The sequence below is a fragment of the Bidens hawaiensis genome, unplaced genomic scaffold, assembly GCF_021521415.1.
Source record: "Bidens hawaiensis isolate Kalapana, Puna unplaced genomic scaffold, B.hawaiensis_p1.1 tig00022072_1, whole genome shotgun sequence".
In the NCBI taxonomy this organism is placed as follows: Eukaryota; Viridiplantae; Streptophyta; class Magnoliopsida; order Asterales; family Asteraceae; genus Bidens; species Bidens hawaiensis.
Window position 1 is genome coordinate 156,923 of NW_027493421.1, and position 19,685 is coordinate 176,607.

Sequence of the window (19,685 nt, forward strand, 5' to 3'; positions counted from 1 at the left end):
TAGATAGACCTAAGTTACTTCCGTGATCCTTGTAAAAATAAATTAAAGATCTTGAATTCATAAGTGTTGATCCTTCTGCTATCCTTATAAATTAAAGATCTCATACTCCTACTATGATGCTGACACAACCTTCGGTTTTATCATTTATGAGAATCAGCCGTCCACAAGGTCCGGCGCAGCCTGTTCCAGCTTCTTTTCATGCATTACCACCCACACATCAGATGGACATGCTCCTTAGTTTGATTCATTTATATGAGAATCAAATGGCTGTTGATCGTCAACTTCAAGAACAAATGATGATGAATCAATGTCATTTGATGGGGTATGTCTCGTTTTTTCCAAAAGGAGACCAAGGAGTTGTGTGAGATTGTAGCGGCTCAGGGGGTGAAAATGAAGGAGAAGGAGGACCTTATTCTTCAATTAACGTGCAAAGACGATGCGTTAAATAAATTGAAGAACGATGATGAAGATAAGGATCCTGATGCTTCCGGTGCCAGTGGAAGTTACAAGCTCATGGCTCGTCCTTTGCAGGTACGAGTGGTGGTGGTGGTGAAGGCAACAATCAGCAGATAGTCTTTTATCAAGATATAACTAATGTTAAGCCTATCGAGTCGATCAAAGCCAACACTATTCTATTTATGGATTATGTCAAGGGGTGGTGATGAGTACTGCCAACGTCGATGAGAACAAGGAGGGTGAATTTGTCGATCATGCCCTGTCTCATGATCAAATATCATTATTGTTAGGGTTAAACGATGAAGAGTTGGATGCGTTGGAGGCTGAGGAGGACGTGGAGGTTGTGAATGATGAAGAGATTTTACTTGACACGAGTATTCCACACGGGAATACGTCGTATGTTTATGAACATGAGGAGATTGAGATGGAAGAGGTAACGGCAGAGGAATACCCTGATCTTTCACCGTTCTAATGTTGATCAGGGTGTTCCAACATTCACTGAAGAATATGTCAAAGATGCTGAATATCATCTCGAGAAAACGACAAAGAAGAAAGAGAAGATGTCAAAAAAAAGGCTCAAGTTTGTTTGAACATGATATAGAAAACTGGTTCAAGAATTGTCGCAACAAGACTCAAGCTTCGAAGATCATTGAAGCTTATCGGTATATTGATCGAGAACACCAACTGGATGTCGCTGCACGAGCCAAAGCCAATCAAAAAACGACATTCAAGGTCATGCAAACTGTTAAAGGTGACATCGTCTCTTGGCTTTATGATTCGGAGTTAAGAGTTTGTATTATTAAGTGGGAGAACGGCGTCCAGTATTTTCAATATCTTACTAACGTTCTCTCCTTGCCGAAGTGGGACGTGTGGACGCTCGCCAATCAACCGTTTATTAACCGTGGTGGAAATCAATTAGCAGGATGGTTTCATCAACATCTGCTCTTCGAGATCAACCACGAGTTTAAATTCTTTAAACCGCAGGTTCCAACCCGAAAGTATATTAATGAGATTGATCCTCGTACGGGTTGGAGGAAACTTGTTCTTCAAATTAAGCCACCAAAGACTATGAAATGAGTACCGGTGAAGACTTTTCCGCACAATCTTCATCTATCGATCGATGGTACTATGATAACAGAACAGTCGAGGCGGTCATCATGTTGGAAAAGGGACTGAAGACTAATTTTATACGAGTCATAGACCCAATGTGGCTCATTAATTTATCTGAAATGGACAACGATGTGTTATTCGAGAACAAGATCTTGTTTGAAAGGCATGAAGATTATGATAGAGCTATGCAATTCCAAAGCTTCGTACGGGTGTGTTATGCGTTCGGGATTCATAGTTGTCGTGATTGGAAGACCAAAAAATTCAAATAAAGTAAAGACAAATAGCTTAAAAAAAGGGGGTGTTTGTTAGTGCACTGTTTTGTCGTCTCGAGTCTTTGTAATCGTTATGTAGTTTATTATTATTTTAATGTAAAGGGCAATTTAGTAATTATATGTCCCATACGTTATGTTATGGCTCATTCGTTAAGGATGTTTAAGGAATGAGGCCAATTGTGTTTATTATTGTTCATTCGTTAAGGATGTTTAACGAATGAACCCTAATCGTTATTGTTATATGTCCATTCGTTAAGGATGTTTAACAAACCGACCTTAATCGTTATATAATGTATCCATTCGTCATGGAATGTTGACGAATGGGGTATAGCGAATGAGTCATTCTCTATACCATTTTTGTTATTTATGTAATGAAGATAAATGAAGGTCATTTGTTACGGAATGTGTAACGAATGGCATTCGTCTTCTATATATAGGTTGTTCAGCCAAAGAGTAATTTAAGTGTTTTTAAAGTTAATTCTCGTGCGTCGTTACTCTGCCCAATTGTTCTCCCAAGCACTTCGTTAATCTTAATCAAGTCTAATCTATATAAACACATATCAAATAACTAGATCCTGTGATTCAATTGACATAATGAAATCGATCAATTGAAGCTCTATAGTGTTCTCAGTTTATTCCTCTTCTTCTCTTATAAGGTGAATATAAGTCTTTTGCTTTAAACTTTGCTCCTGTATTTATTTTCTCCATTGTTTACATTTAAATATCGAACTTTACTTTTCTGTTACGTTTTCATTATGCTCCATGTGTTGAATAAGTCTCTGTTTCTTTAATGTTTCCAGCATGGACTCATGGTGGTTTAAATAGGCCGGTTTAAATAGGCCTTTGATGTTTGATTCATTTTATGCCTACATGATGTGTCTCTCGATTATGTTACGCTGATTTTACGAAATTCATATGATTATATTTTACGCAACGTGATGTATATCATTAGTTGATGTGTGAAAAGCTATATATAAATATTAATAACTAATTCTCGCAATTCAACACTAAGTCTTAAATTTATAAAACCAAAAAATCATAACTAAACTTCACACAAACGGCAAGTGTACCGGTCGCGTAGCAGTACAGTCTAATGGAAGTCCGGATGTCAAACACAAAGACATGTGAGAACGGCTCAGATAATTAACCCTAATCTAAGTCCTGCCTAAATAATATATTTATTTATCTTAATTATTTAAACTAACTAAACTTAACTAACTTAACTTAGCTGACGGTGAAACTTAACGGAACTAACAATAATAAGAAAACGAATCACCTAGGTAGGATGACTTAACGGTCGTAAGATGGCACGGGTGCTAACATGTGGTTGAAACCAGAGTTTTAAAGATGAGCTAACATAGGTGAGGTCGAGGAAACCGGGTCCCTACGGTCAGTTTTACCAGAAAACCATAACGACATCTAGATAGCTTTTAATTCATGGTTGTTAATCTACGTACCCTAATAACTCATCACTTGGTCCATGTCTAAGTTACAGATCTCACTAAGGCTCGAGCTAATTACAAACCTAAAAGAAGAGGGGTAATTCAATACTAAAGACAAAATAGCTCAACTTACAAACTTAACCTAGCCGACAATGGGAAAACCACACGTGGTCTCGCAACAACTAACCCGATCAACTAACTAGAAAGATAAGCCGACACCTAATGTTTTGGTCCAACTCAAAGGTGGTGAACCTACTGACTTTAATGATCCAAGAAACACAAACCCTATGGTATGCCTACCACAATCAATCAACACACAAAGTATTAACCGAAACATGCAATTAACGCCTATACGAAACTAATTCATGCAATAATCAACCACACGGGGCGCATGCAACCTGAGATACATCTATGGCAGTGGGTATACACGGAATAATATCATAAAATATGAACTTTACAATAGAAAAACAATCAACCACTTGTTAAGCACCCTAAACTAGTTAATTTTAACCGTTAAACATCAAACCTAGGTGATTCAAACAAGTTTAGCCAATCATTATGAACAAACAGCAGATAATAATCATAATTAAGCTCAAGGTATCCATTACAAACTGATTGGAACTTGTTTCAAAGTCTAAAACTCAAAAACGAACTCACAATCGTTAAACAAGCAAAACCGACAACCGGTTGATGAAACTCCGATCTGGAAGCTCCTCCTCCTTGTTATTTCGACTTTATCAGATCTTGGAAGGCTGGAATGATGATTATTTTCGTTCATAGGGTTTAGGGTTTTTAAATATATCATTAAACACCCATTCCTAATATAAAACAGGTTAAAGCCAGCCCATAAGGCCCACTATAAGACAAAATAGACGTTTTTATGATTTCTCAACACTCTTGGCAGCCTTGGGACATGTTGGAATCCACCACATGCTGCTTGAATGGTATGACCTGGTCACGTAGCTCGGCCATGCCATTTTCTGACGTTTTTCGACTTCCAGCTCGTTTATCTTCGTACGCGCGTACCGACTTCATCCGAGCTCCGTTTTAGCTGATTCTTTCTCCATTTAACTCGTTTTCTCGCTCTCTTCAACATGGGACCTATCAGATACACAAACGTGTAAATTCACACAAGTACTATTGATATTTGTTAACGTTTAAGCACAAAATAACATAAAAACTATTAGGAAAACATGTGGGTTTTTGCATGGCTTAAAAACCGATTTTGAAGATTCTTTAAATAGATTTAATGGTGTGAACCGGATTCATGTTTGCATTAGTTTGGTTGACTTGATTGATGTTGAACAATCGTTAACCAATCTTCTTTCTCCGCCCATTGTCCATGTCCCTTTTTAAGATGAGATTTGAATGCAACCGAAATTAATCACATTCTTGAAGATCAAGATATCCATTCAGTAATTGAAATTCTATATTATTTATCATTAACATTTTCTACATATTTTATAATTACTGAACATTTATGTATTTTTTATACAACCAAAGCAAGTGGTGCTTTGTGGTACAATCCCGTCGATTTCAGTGCAGATCAATTTCGGGTCAAGTAACACCACAAAGGGAAGTGCAATGGTGCGGATGTTGATGCAGTCCCCGCGTTTGTTAATGTAATTGCTAAAAAATTTAAAAATTTAAAAATACGTTACATATCATATCTATTTATGTTATGTCATTGTATATTTATATGTATTTGTGATAATTACAGTATGCAGAGATCACATTACTATAGAGTCTAGATGTTCAAGACCAACCTGTGTCATAAAGTTGAGTTTATGGGAAGGCCAGGCTAATATGGTGATGAAGATTAGTGCCAAAGACCTATTGGAAAAAACTTTTAGATGTATGTATTATTCTGTTAAACATATTACTTATTTTTTATATATGTATAAACACATATAGATGCTATAAATAGTTAATTATGTTCTATATAGGGTGGTGCTTGTGTTGACTTGATCTCACAGGAGTTAAAGAATCTAGAGGATTTTAAAATGTTAATATCTAACTATAAATGTGGTAAACATCCGAGAGTGTTTAGCACAAAATCAACCCTTTTGCACTTTTGTGAGAGCTTGCTTCTCTACTTGAAGTATCCGATCCAAAAAAAAAACCTCATTTTTTTTCTCACATTTTAAAATTTAAACGAGCACCAAATTTTCTAGAAGACTTCATAAAAAATGTAAAGCATTTTTACATTCATTTTGTGAACCCAGTCATCAATCTCCTTTCAAAGACTTTATTTGTAGTTTTGTACTCATAGCACACAATTACCGACAAACAAAAGGAAGTCCACACTCCTTGACCCTCAACCCGGTTATCCCAACAAAAGTGTAGCGGAGATTCAAGACAACAATTTTCAAAATATGCTGTTAAAATCCTGTATTTATACACTTTAAAATAAATGATATATTATATATAATAATCATCCACCAAATTTTTTATATAAATAAATTTGTATAAAGAGTTTTTATCCAAAAGTATGTCATGTAATATATATCTTTGTGAGTATTGTTATTTCCACTAAATAACACATATCATAACTATTTTTATACATTTTATCCCGAAGATACTATTTTAACTAAGGTGCTGTTTGTTTTTCAGAGGTAAAATCTCTGCAGTTTATGGACCAGATCTGCCAACATCTGTAGCAGAAGAGGTGGATCAAAACTCTGCAGTCAACAACAAGAAGACTGTTTGTTTTTTAACATCTGCAGACTGCTAAAATAAGTTGAAATTTAAATAAACTGAAATTTAAATAAACTGAAATATAAATAAAAAAGGTCTTCAACATCCAAATTTAAATAACAGTCAACAACACTGAAATAATATTCATAATACCACAAACATTTTTTAAATCATTTATTCCGTACTTTGCATTAACTGCTCAGCAATTTCATCTCGTAACTGAGTCATATATTCCCGATCTGATGCAGTGCCAAGTGCTTCAACCTCGTCTTCATCAGCATCAATTTGCCCACGACCATTGTTGTTTCTCTCCCATTTTTATGATCAACTAACAAGAAACAACAATTCTATTAAAACAACAATTCATCGAACCTAAACTTTCTACAAACTTTATTCAACAACAAACTCTTAACAATATTCTACAAACCTAAACTCATAACAATATTCTACAAATTCTCAGTTTATTAATAAATTCTCCTTTCTTCAATTATTGTTCAATTAAATTCATTACAGTAAAACATTGAAGACAAATACAACACATTGCACACATAAAGTCAACTGGGAACATGCACAAAGAAATAATATCATAACACAGAAGCGTATTTTGAAATTGAGTTAACCTACAACATATTGTATAGTAATAAATCATTTTAAATTCCATTAATGTACACACTAACACTCAAATGTATACATAATTACATACAAAAACCTGATGAACCACAAAGTATACAAAAACTATAAAAATAAGTCACATTTAACTCTCAAATCATCACCCAGTTTCATATATGTAATGTTGTTGCAAATGACAAATAAAAAATACCAGCTAATAGCAAATTTGGTAAGAAGCATTTAATCGAACACCTTATAAAGAATTACAACAATAAAAAGAACATTTAATCCTCTTATTCTACCACCTAACTACAAAGATTTGAGAGTTAAATGTGAGAGTCAACCAAACAACCGATCTTGGACAGTAGACGAAGTTTAAAAAACTTAAAACTATGTCAACATACCGAAGCGGCGGTGGTGGAGGAGTGGAGCTGCGGTGGATGACTGAAACGGCGGCGGCGCTGGAGCAGTGGAGCGGCGGCGTGTGGAGGCCGCCGGCGGGGTTGCAGCAGTGGAGGGGTTGGGCGGCAGTGGAGAGGTGGAGAGGATTAGGGTTTGGGAGTCGCTGATAAAGAAGATTGATGGAATAAGAAATGGGGTAGAAGATGTGAGAAGTAACAGTACCACACTTCTAGGAGAAGAGGGCACACAAACGTTTTTTAATGAAACGTTTTCGGAAAAACAAATACACTGCAGAGCCCCACGTCTGCGTGCCCTCTTCTCAGTGCAGACAAAAGAGGTGAAGAAGTGCTTTTGAGGAAAAACAAACAGCACCTAAATAACGACACTAGCTTATAAATATATTCGTGTTGTTGACGTTCAAATCATATTCAAACGTGTTCCTGAGTGATTTTTAAGTAAACTTTATGGCTAAGGATCCCCAATGTTTTCCCCTTACCTTTTTCTTTTCGTTTCCATAAAATGTAAGTTGCATTTATAAATTTTTTAACTTTATATATATAACGCTTGTAAAATTATAAATATATAAACTTACTAAGACTTTATAAAAATTAATGTATCATTATAACAATAAAATTTAAGTTATGTTTAGTATTCTTCTTTAAGCAATTAAGAACACCATACCAATTTATAAAAACAATAAGTTTGAATAAAGCTTTAAGTTATGTTTAATAATTTATAACTTGATAACAACTCATTAACTCTTTTGATTTTTATAGAAATACACATGTTAAAACTAGTTGTGTTTTTGTTCTATACTTTTAATGTAAGTAGATTTAGATTGTTTTCTCAAACACATATAAATATACATGTTGTTTTCGGGTTAAACACTTCAGTTCTCATATCCGAAACTACTAAATCGCTCAACAACCTGAAAAGGGTTCTAATGCTTAATCATTGTGTTTCCATAGTCTGCGTTATTCAAAGTTCTGTCATAAGTACATATTGTATGAATTATTATTGTCTCTATAATTAATTATATATTATATATATAGATAAATATCAAATGTTGGTGCCACAACTCCTTTAAAGAAACCAATTGTTTTAGTATTTATGATTTTTGTTTCAACCTTAAAAGCAAGGTTGTTAGTGATGGTGTATTGGCTTGAGTGTGTTTTGCTAACTTCCTTGGTGTTTGGTTGCTAGGTTTTAATTCTTGGTGGTTGTACATATGAATTCTTTTTCAAAAGACTTTTGCATCATTTATTTTTTTCATCTATATATTCTTTTAATTTGATATACATTTTTAAAGGCCTTTCAATCTAAATTTTTTAAAGTTTTTTTAGTATACTAATTTAAGGAAATTGAGTTTTAGATAAAGTTTCGGTATCGTAACAAATTTAAGCGACGCCAATTAAAAACACAACGCATTGTCTCCGGAACACCCCGTGTTATTGTTTATTTAGTTTCGATACTGTAACAAACCTAGCCAATAACGAAATTATTTTTTATTTTACTTCTGGTACGATAACAAACCTAATTGTTACCGACCGAATGTATATCGACTCGCCGTTGCAACACCCGTGTGTTTTTCTTTAAGTTATTATTTTTTGGGTTTGATTCTAGTGTTGTGTTGAACCTATAGATGCTGAACGAACTTGCGTCACAACTCTTGTAATTTGCCAACCGAATAAACGTCGTTTTACTTATATCATTTTGGATATCATAAGCTATACGTTTACTAATTTATTTTGCTATCAGATACTGACTGTATATGTGTCGCTTTCATCAAAAGTTGTACGTTTGATGACACTATTTTGGATGGTCGCATATAATTGTTTGATTTAGTGCAGGTGTCGTGATGAGCTTAACCGATGTCAGCCGAGTTTGCGTCAAGCCGCTGCCGCAACACGATGGATTTAAACCTAGTTCTTATTATTATTGTAACGATTGGGAAAAAAGAAAAGATTTGACATAAAAGGCGTGTGGGGTTAACACCATTATTAACACTAGACAATAAATAATTAAAAATCATACCTACTATACCATACGTACTCTCAAAAGTTAATTGAGAAAATATTCATCACATAAAATAAAATACATAAATAAATATAAATAACAAACAAACATTTTGAACATCATTTGAAAACACCCGATATCATGAGTTTTTTTAAAATGAGATATCAATTATTGATATTAACTTTGATATTTTAGACATGATTCATATAAGAACACCTCTGTTAAAGAGTCAAAGTTTCGAACATAAGAGTTAAAGCCTTAACCATTGCTCGCATGTCATATGTAGAGCCAAAGACATAAGGCAAATAAAATAAACAAAAGAAAAAGAAAATACTATAAGTCGAATCTGAGTTCTCACACGTTGTGTTTTAATCTCATCTCTTTATTTTTATTCCTAGTGTTCCGATCGTACTATCATCTTCATAATAGCAATGAGCAGCTTCCAGATCTGCCGTTAGCTTCATCTTCATCATCAAGGTACACCCCTTCATCTTCAGATCTGTATCTGTATGTATGTCTGCCTATGCACACATGTTAAGATTCACTTATTATTATTATGACGTGGATTAAGATTCATATGCTATTTTATGTAATAATTAGGCGAGAGAATCATGACCGAAAAGTGTTTATCAAATTGTTGTGATTATTATTATACACTTGGTAGCTTCATGATGAAGCAATCAGCTACCATTATTATTATTATTATTATTACTTGTTGGATATTATATTAACATGTTGAACTAATATTGTGGTATGAAATATTACAAATTTGTTTATATGTGTTTTTAAAAGTATCCTGCTAAACTGAAGGTGATTTCTATATTATTTTATTATTAAATATGATAAAATTTTGTCTTTGGGATTCTCATTTTTTATAATGTTTCTTATTGTTGATTACAGTGTTGTAGAACTCGCTAGGTGTTAGTCGGCTGGAAATTGACGATTAGGGTCGTTTGGTTCAGCTTTGACCAAGTTTGACCAACTAGCGATTAGTGACATTTAGTGGCTAAACCCGATGGCAATTAATTTGCTCTTTTTTGTAATTAGGCGAATCATGACCTAAAATGTCTTTGTGAAAATGCTGTAATTATTATACAGTCCGCTAGCTTCATGATGAAGCAATCAGTAATTGTTGTTGTTATTATTATTAGTAGTACTACTACTTGTTGTTATATTAGCATGCTTTTTTTACAACTTGAAAATTTGAAAATTGGAACCAGTATTGTTTTGTTTTAGTAGTTGAACTAATATTGTGGTATGAAATTTGTTTATATGTGTTTTTTGAAGTACGCTGCTAAATAAAACTGAAGGTGTTTTGTATATTATTTATTTAAATATGTTAAAGTTTTGTCTTTGGGATTTTTATTTTTTAGGTTTTTTTTTATAAAGTTTCTTTTTGTTGGTTAGAGTGTTGGAGAACTCGCTAGGAGCTAGTCGTCCGGAAATTGGCTGATAAGGGTCGATTAGGTCCGGATTTGACCGAGTTTGACTGATTAGTGATTAGTGTCATCGATTAGCCAATTTGAAAAATGCTACAATTTTGATAATTTGAAAATTGAAACCAGGATTGTATTTTAGTAGTTGAACTAAAGTTATGGTATGAAGCATGCTGCTAAAAATGTTAGTTATTTGTATATTATTTTTTATAGATAATTATGAGAGTTTTCTGTCTTTAGGATTCTAATTTTTTTAGGTTTTTTCTATAATGCAATTTATGGTTGATTACAGTGTCGTAGAACTCGCAAGGCGATAATCAGCTGGCTTTGACCGAGTTTGACTGATTAGTGGTTAGTGTAATCAAATAGCCAATATTGATTTGGCAAGGCAGTGATTAGCGACTAATCGCAGATTAATAGCGATTTTTGCAACACTGGTTGGTTATGGTCTTGTAACTTTGTCAGCAGCTAGAGCTGAAAACAGGCTTTGAATCATAATATCATATTTAATATTGTGATCAGAAGGTTTTTGTCGAAGTTCAAAATGTATGAATTCGTTGCAAAATATGAATATATGATGCTTGTAAACTTAGACAAATAGCATATGATTGTACTATAATTCAAGTCAAATTTGTTAATATCTTATAAGTTCTATAATGGACAGTTGGATCTCAAAATTACTATGAACATTTGGTATGTATGAAAACATAGAAGATTTTATACACACATATATACATGCTGTATAGGGGTGTTCTCCGGGTTCGTTTTTCGGGTTTCGGGTTTTTCGGGTCGGGTTCTTTGGGTTTCAAAGTTTTAAATCTTGACCCGAAACCCAACCCGAATCTCTCACGGGTTTTTCGGGTTCGGGTAATTCGGGTTCGGGTTTTTTCGGGTTGGGTTAATCGGGTTTTGAGTATTCTAGAAAACAAACCAAAAAACAAAAAAAAATGCTAAAATTAAAACAACATATTATTCTTTGCTCGTAAGCAAATAATCAAATAATAAACTAGCATAACTTGATAAAGCAATTCAAAATAAGAGTAAAACCAACTTGAACCATAATCGTCTTCTATCGGGCATGATTTGATTGTTCGATAACGGTTGCTATTAGTAATAAACTAAAAACATAAATTAGCAATAAACAATGGATCTATAATAGTTGTAATGACAACAATCGATTAGGACCAATTTCTGATAACGTTAGTGGCTAATACTAAGTCTATTATACCTAAAAATATATAAATAATTCCAAAACTAAAAAGTTTATTCGGGTTATTCGGGTTGACCCGAAACTTATAAATCAAACCCGAGAACCAACCCGAATTACTTCGGTTCGGGTTCGGGTTAGTCTTTTCTTGGGTTCGGGTTTTTCGGGTCGGGTTAGTTCGGGTTCGGGTACGTGTTTTCTCGGGTCGGGTTTCGGGTTTCGGGTAAAAGTGACAGCCCTAATGCTGTACATTAAGATGATTTATACTTCTAGTTAAGCTATAATGAATAAAGTTCCCAGTCAATTAACATTGTGATATGTTGACTTTCATTTCCAGGCTTCATATATTTAAGACATAATTAAAATCAATACAGATGGCCGTGCCAAAACACCCTAAAGCTGATGGCAGAAAATCAACAAACAGTTACTGTTCAACCGTTACACTGGTGGCTTTTGTAGCACTGTGTTTGGTAGGCGTATGGATGATGACGTCATCCTCAGTTATCCCTCTTCAAAACATAGACACTACACAGAAGATCAACGATGCTAAAGAAGTAATCACTAAAACCTTGGATACTGAAGATAATACTGATGAGACCACCGTAAACAATGATGAGAATGCAACACCTGATACCACCACTTCAAAACAGTTTGAGGATAACCCTGGTGATTTACCTTATGATGCAACAAAAGGAGATACTAATACAAGTTCACAACAGGACAAAAACAATACTAAAGAGGATGATGAAACAACAAACGAAAGTGACAAAGAGATAAAACATGATGAAAAGTCTAAAAATGATGATGAACAAGAAAACAATGAAGAAAGTGAGGGTAAAATTGACAAATTTGATGATCCAAAAACCATGGTTTTGCCTTCTGGGGCTGAGTCAGAGCTTTTGAGTGAAACATCTGTTAAGAACGGGTCGTTTTCAACTCAAGCAACCGAGTCAAGTAAAGAAAAGGAAGTGCATAAGGCGGTCAAACCCGAGGACAATAAAGGGTATAATTGGAATCTTTGTAATGTTACTGCTGGGCCTGATTACATACCATGCCTTGATAATATTCAAGCAATTAGGAGCCTTAGGACCACTAAGCATTATGAACATAGGGAAAGACACTGTCCCGAGAACCCGCCTACTTGCCTTGTTCCTTTGCCTGAAGGATACCGGCGCCCGATACAGTGGCCCACAAGTAGGGAAAAGGTATACTGGTTTCGTAATATTATTTTCACTCACTCTTTATATTATGTCTAGGCCTGTAAACAAACCGAACGCAGAACCGTTTGGCGGGAAGTTCGTAACGAACGAACATGAACATCTGTCTCGTCTGTCATTTATGTTCATTAGCGCTCATTCATTTAAATTCGTTTACGTTCGTTTGTTCATTTACGTTCATTAGTTTATGTCTGCTGAAGTTCGTTTGTTTATATTTATAATATACTCAATTAAATCTTTTACGCCCGTTACAATTTAGTTTACTTGTAATAACTTTTTAGGCCCAACACATTGTTAACATTTACTTTTGTTTCGGTTATGTTTGTTCATCCATGTTTAGTTTTGTTCGGCTGTTACGTTCGTGAACTGTTCGTGTGCATTGTTAATGAATGGACATAAACCAACACAAACACACTCGTTTTCTTAACGGACGAACACGGACAAGAAAACTCTGTTCATTTAATTGTTCATGCTCATTTGGTTTGCTTACAGGCTTGGTACTAATGTCTCCTTTCTTCGTGCATTAAAACACAGATGAAAGATGTGCATGTGTGTAACTAGTCAAAACTGGTTTGGTTGAACGGGTCAAAATGGTCCAGTTCCGGCCGGATTGACCTGCAAACACTTCCTTCTATCTGTTATTAAACTTTTCTTTACTAAAATTACATGTGCTAGTTATAATCACATAAACAATGCTTTGACAAACAATGATTAGGAGTTTGTATGCATTAAAAGTAATACGTGACTGTCAACATATTCTACTCATTCCCTTGTCACTTTTATTTTGTTTGAAACCGTTTGAGATAATGCACTAACCAAATGAACCCATTCATAAGTATATGGGTCGAAACTCTCAAATCTAATAGCCATGCACTGTGTTTGTCATCTTGATGTTTTTATACCAAAATCAAGTATATTTTTATCAAACTTTGTATATCTCCAATTTGGAATTTAGTAATAGCTTTTATGAGCTTCATATATGCACAATGTAATATATTTACTTTTTTTTTTGCAGATATGGTACCATAATGTTCCTCACACTAAGCTGGCAGTACTTAAAGGACACCAAAACTGGGTTAAAGTTGATGGTGAATTCCTAACATTCCCTGGTGGTGGAACTCAGTTTAAGCATGGTGCTCTTCATTACATTGATTTCATACAAGAAGTAATAATCTTAACCACCTAACACCTTCATAATCTTATGTTAATTTATTGTTATTTAAGGATTCATTTAGTCACATGAATTATTTATAGATTCTATTATTTTAACTTATGTTAATTAGTAAGATTTATCCATTATTAGTACTAATATTATTATAACAGAATGTGCCTGCTGTTGCATGGGGAAAGCGGTCACGTGTAGTATTAGATGTTGGATGTGGAGTTGCTAGCTTTGGAGGGTTTTTATTTGATAGAGATGTTTTGGCAATGTCTCTTGCTCCTAAAGATGAACACGAAGCTCAAGTTCAGTTTTCACTCGAAAGAGGAATTCCCGCTATTTCTGCAGTCATGGGCACACAACGACTTCCGTTCCCCGCTCGAGTATTTGATGTAGTTCATTGTGCGCGTTGCAGAGTTCCATGGCATATTGAAGGTAATTTATTATTGTTATTTTTTAATTTTTATTGTGATATTAACAAGCAAAGGCTATCACAATATATTATAGGTAGCGGAATGAGCAGGTTACGTATTGGGTCAATCCGGTGGGTTCATGGGCTGAGTCGTTTAACCTTTTTATTGTGTTTGATTTTATTTTCCAAAAGTGTGTTTTATGCAATAAATTATTGGTTGGGTATTTATTCCAAAATTTAAAACTTAAATAGAAATTGAGATAATATTTTATAATAAAAATGTAAATGTAATTATATTTTTTTGTTCTAAAAATGTATATTTAAAGTATTAATATGTGAAAGCAATAAAAAAACTTTCGGGTCAACCCACAAATGTGTGTCGTGTTTTGGTTCATCTGACATGATTTTCGGGTTCATGTCGAGTTGGACCTGCCAACCCGCGAACATGACCTGTTTAATACCCTTAATCAGCTCATATATATGTACACATGTCAAAACAACCACATATCAGGTAAGTAAGAATGAAAAAATGAAAAAAATGTATATTTTTCAAACTTTTTTCCAGTTATTTATTTATATATTTTTATCTCTAGGTGGTAAACTTCTTCTAGAGCTAAATCGTCTATTGCGACCTGGCGGTTACTTTGTGTGGTCTGCAACTCCTATCTATCAGAAAAATCCAGAAGACGTTGGAATTTGGGACGGTATGCATTTTTAGATATATACCATACATGCTTGTGGAACCCGAATGATTACTGGCTAATTATTTCAAAATTTTGGCAGCAATGAGAAGATTGACCAAGTCAATGTGCTGGGAAGTCCAAGCAGTTGGTAAGGATATAGTCAACAAAGTTGGTGTAGCTATTTATCGGAAACCAATGTCTAATGAATGCTATGAAGGAAGACAACAAAATGAGCCTCCACTGTGTACTGAATCTGATGATCCAAATGCTGCTTGGTACTATTCTTTATTCTAAACGGGTCAGGTCTGGTTGGGTTGACCCCCAAAAACACTCTTTTCGGTGTTATTTATTATTAGTTATATTATGTGTTTTATATGCGTTAAATACTATCACCAGTAAGCATGTAATCGAACCGAACAAACATGAGCGTGGAATGTTTGTGTTCATTAAGAAAATGAGCGTGTTCTTGTTTGTTTATTTTCGTTCATTAATAGTATAAACGAATAGTTCGTGTACATACACGAACGAATATAACTAAACCCAGATGAACGAATATAAACGAACATAATTGGGCAAACAGCAGTTAAAAGCAACTGTGAATATCAATCTCTTGGACCTAAAAAACTAATAATAGTGGACTAAATTGCAATGAGTGATTTTAATTTAATAAAGCTAGACTAAATTCTAATGGGCTTAACAGTTTAAATGATTACGCGAATTAACAAACGTAAACAAACATAAATGTATGTCATAAACGGACTTAAGAGAACGCTCACTAACGTAAATGAACGAATGAAACATATGTTCATGTGCGTTCACATATTAAATAAATGAACTTACTGCTGAATGATTCATGAATTAGTCAGTGTACATTCGGTTTGTTTACAGGTCTAATCACAAAAAAATCTTTTATTCCATTAATAAGCTAAATATTTTTAATAAACCTATTTAGCACGTTTTTATTTTTACAGTAGACCTTACACACGGAGCAATTAGTTTTACTTGTTTATTTTTTATTTACATATTTACCCTTTTGAAGAAACGCGATTAGATATTATTAATGTCAAGTGTTTTATTTTTATAGGAAAGTACCTCTGCAGGCATGTATACACAAGGTACCAGTTGACCCACAGGTGCGTGGGTCCCAATGGCCCGAACAATGGCCATCAAGGGTTGAAAAAGTACCTTACTGGTTATTATCTTCACAAGTTGGTGTATATGGAAAACCCGCACCCAATGATTTTTCTGCTGATTTTGAACACTGGAAACGAGTGGTCAACAAGTCATACATGAATGGTCTTGGGATAAACTGGTCAACTGTCAGGAATGTCATGGACATGAGAGCTATATATGGAGGGTAAGCACTATATTGACCTTTCTTCCCCTCCATAGCTTCTAAACAAACCAAACGTTCAGTGGACCATTTGGCTGGGAATTCGTTTATTTAATAAATGAATGAAAATGAACAACAGTTTTCGTTATTCAGCTACATGAATTAACATGAACTGATGTATCACTCATTCATTTATGTTCATAAACCTTTGTTTATGTTCGCTCGTTAATGTTTGGTTGTGTTTGTTAGTTTACATTTGTTTAAGTTCGTTTGTGTATAAATTCAATCAATTCTTTTAGCATCATTGCAATTTAGTCTAGTTTTATGAAAGCTATATACCAGCCATCATAGTGTAGTCTAGTTTTATTAATTTTTTAATCTCAGCAGATGTTCACGTTTACTTTTATTTAGTTTTTACTCAATAAAGTTTGTTTATTTAATAAATGAATGAAAACGAACATAATATTTTGTTCTTTTAGCTAAACAAAGATGAATAGATGTCTCGCTCGTACGTTTAAGTTCACGAACGTTTGTTTATCTTCGTTTGTTAACCTTCGCTTATAAAATGTTCGTTCACTTTCATGATGCTCGTTAGCTTTACATTGGTTAAGTTCATTCGTGTATATATTCATATAAATCTATTAGGTCCGTTACAATTTAGTCTAGTTTTATGAAAATTAAATATCACCCGTTATAATTTAGTCTAGTTATATTAGTATTTTAAGCTCAACAGATTGTTCACGTTTTCTTTCAATCAGCGGTCTCTCAATATGTTCGTTTAAGTTGATGAATTGTCCGTTTATACTGTTTGCAAATGAGCATAAACGAACACGTTCTTTTTCTCAATTAACAAACATGAAAACCCCTACATTTAATTGTTCGTGTTTGATCGTTTGTTCGGTTAAAGTTAATCGAATGAATATGATCTTCTGGTTTGTGTTTGTTCGGTTCGTTTACAGTTGTGTGTTTTTGAAATTTGACAAATAATATATGCTATATTGCAGATTTGCAGCTGCGTTAAAAGACAGGAATATTTGGGTGATGAATATTGTATCGGTTGATTCGCCAGATACATTACCGATAATATACGAACGAGGATTATTTGGAATATATCATGACTGGTGTGAATCATTCAGCACGTACCCGAGATCCTATGATCTTCTTCATGCAGACCATTTATTCTCCAAGATAAAAAACGAGTGAGTATTCCTATCAATTATCTTTCTGTATTAATTTTATTATTGAGAGTGGATCAAAATTTTAAGTTACCTAATAAGGAAATATTATAAATAGGCTGGCTTCTTTATTTTTAGCGAGCTGGAAAGTTGAACTCGGGCTCTGCTCGTAAAAAGCTCGAGTCGTGGCTTGTTAATTCTTTTTTGGTTTTTTACACATTTGATATATAAGACAAAATAAAATAAATTTGAACATGTACATAACACAAAGTTTATAAACTAGAGAATTTATAACATATTTTTGTATTATTTTAGTTTTTTTTTTCAAGTCTGTAAAGATTTAAAGGCATATAATATTGTATTATCATTGATTTTTTTTAATACTTTTATATTTTATTATTATTATATATTAGAATTTGGAATATAATTAAAACGAGCCAATTATCAAGCAAGACATGAGCCGAGCCAACATTGGCTCAGGCTAGGCTTGTTTACAAACGAGTTTTTTACGAGCCAAACTTTTTTTGAGCAAGCTGCGAGCCTTCTAAACAACCCATACAGCATTTGAATGCGCGCCAGCTGACTTTTGATCCCTCATAACTCATTTTATTTTTGCATAATTTGTTTTTATAAATCTAAAAGTGATTTTTACGTGTATGATCTGTTACAGATGTAATATGACGGCTTTGGTTGTGGAGGTAGATCGAATATTGAGACCGGAAGGTAAACTTATTATTCGAGACACAGTAGATACTGTGAATGAGGTTGAAAACATGGTGAGATCCATGAATTGGGAAGTGAGGTTAACTTACTCTAAAGATAAGGAAGGATTATTATGTGTCCAAAAGAGCATGTGGCGGCCCACTGAGTTAGAAACAATACCGTATGCCATTGCATGAAGACGCGGTTTGTGTCTCAACTTGGGTATGATGTTGCGTGTGGGTAGGGCTTGGCTTGGTTGTAGGACATGCTATATTATGTTTATGTTGAAAAATGAATGTATTCTTGCTAGTGAAGAGGGTTTGATATTAGCAAAACAAAGGGACATGGAAATTTTGATTGTATTTTTTGGGTTGTGTTTAAATGAATCAATTTTTAATCTTTCATCAGGGAAAAGAGAAATGAAAATTGGGAACACAAATAGCCAAATAGGGTCGTAAACGAGTCAAAACGTTGGTGAGTTAGTCGAGATCGAATCGTTAAAAATTCAAACTCAAATCGCAAAGGCCTTAAATATAACTGCTCCCCTTTATTGATTGAATTTGTTAGACTAATGATTAACATGCAATTGAATTTGAATTCAACAAATAAACATGATAAAATAACAAAACTCGTCCTTTATATTTACATGATTTTTCACCAAATGTCCTTTAGCTAAAAAAATGTCAGAAAACATCCGTTGTAATTAAAAACTTTATCATGCTTTGTTCTTTGGTCCTAACCTAGTTAAAATTTTTCGTTGAATGCCTTGCATATGAGGGTAGTTTCGTAAATTCACCCATTTATTTAATAATGATAGAAAAACCATATTCCTTCTCAAAACAAAACCTCTTGTATCTTCATTGTCTCTACAACTACCACCATCACCAACCTAACAACCACCCGTACAAGTTGCCGACCACTGTCGTAGCTCTAAACCGCATTCGCCACACCTCTGGACCACCACTATCGCACGATTCCATCTACTTGGTCGTACTCCAACCATATTTGTTATGTACAAGAACAAATGCTTCAAACCCTAGGGTTAATCATATGTATAATTTGAAGAAATCTGATGTTGAATAAAAAAAAAGATGATTCAAATTATGTATATGTCTCATATACACCATTTCTCTGAAATCTTCCACCACCAACACCAACCCACCACCACCAGCTGCCACCATCCAAACCTCGTCTTCAACAACGGTAACAACAGAGTGAAACAATGGTAACCATTGAGAGGAAACTCGCAATCAATCGATGCCCTGTTTCAAAATTGAAAACCCTAGATTCTTTGAGTCAACCTTAGCAGCTCCATTCCATCTATTTTGGTCTTCGTATCGTCAATATCGAACAAATC

At 34.1% G+C, this 19,685-nt stretch overlaps 1 protein-coding gene across 4 annotated transcripts; it reads left to right on the forward strand.

Moving 5' to 3' along the window:
• Positions 1-9,349: 9,349 nt before the first annotated feature.
• LOC143564600 (putative methyltransferase PMT26) lies at positions 9,350-18,732 on the forward strand. Of its 4 annotated transcripts, none has more exons than XM_077051825.1 (9): positions 9,350-9,481; positions 11,985-12,852; positions 13,880-14,029; positions 14,188-14,458; positions 15,029-15,139; positions 15,219-15,393; positions 16,203-16,475; positions 17,456-17,650; positions 18,297-18,732. In XM_077051825.1, exons 2-9 carry the CDS (start codon positions 12,022-12,024, stop codon positions 18,523-18,525), a joined length of 2,235 nt encoding a protein of 744 aa, XP_076907940.1. In that variant the 5' UTR covers positions 9,350-9,481; positions 11,985-12,021; the 3' UTR covers positions 18,526-18,732. The 4 variants fall into 4 exon arrangements, with proteins under 4 accessions (XP_076907940.1, XP_076907943.1, XP_076907941.1 ...); XM_077051828.1 differs by having other exon boundaries at positions 9,369-9,511; XM_077051826.1 differs by lacking the exon at positions 9,350-9,481 and adding an exon at positions 9,489-9,505.
• The last annotated feature ends 953 nt before the right edge of the window (positions 18,733-19,685 follow it).

Coding starts and splice junctions, on each gene's coding strand:
- LOC143564600 (XM_077051825.1), top strand. CDS start 12,022: ATGGCCGTGCCAAAACACCCTAAAGCTGATGGCAGAAAATCAACAAAC. Junction 14,030..14,187: donor ACATTGATTTCATACAAGAA/GTAATAATCTTA, acceptor TTATTATAACAG/AATGTGCCTGCTGTTGCATG. Junction 15,394..16,202: donor GATGATCCAAATGCTGCTTG/GTACTATTCTTT, acceptor TTATTTTTATAG/GAAAGTACCTCTGCAGGCAT.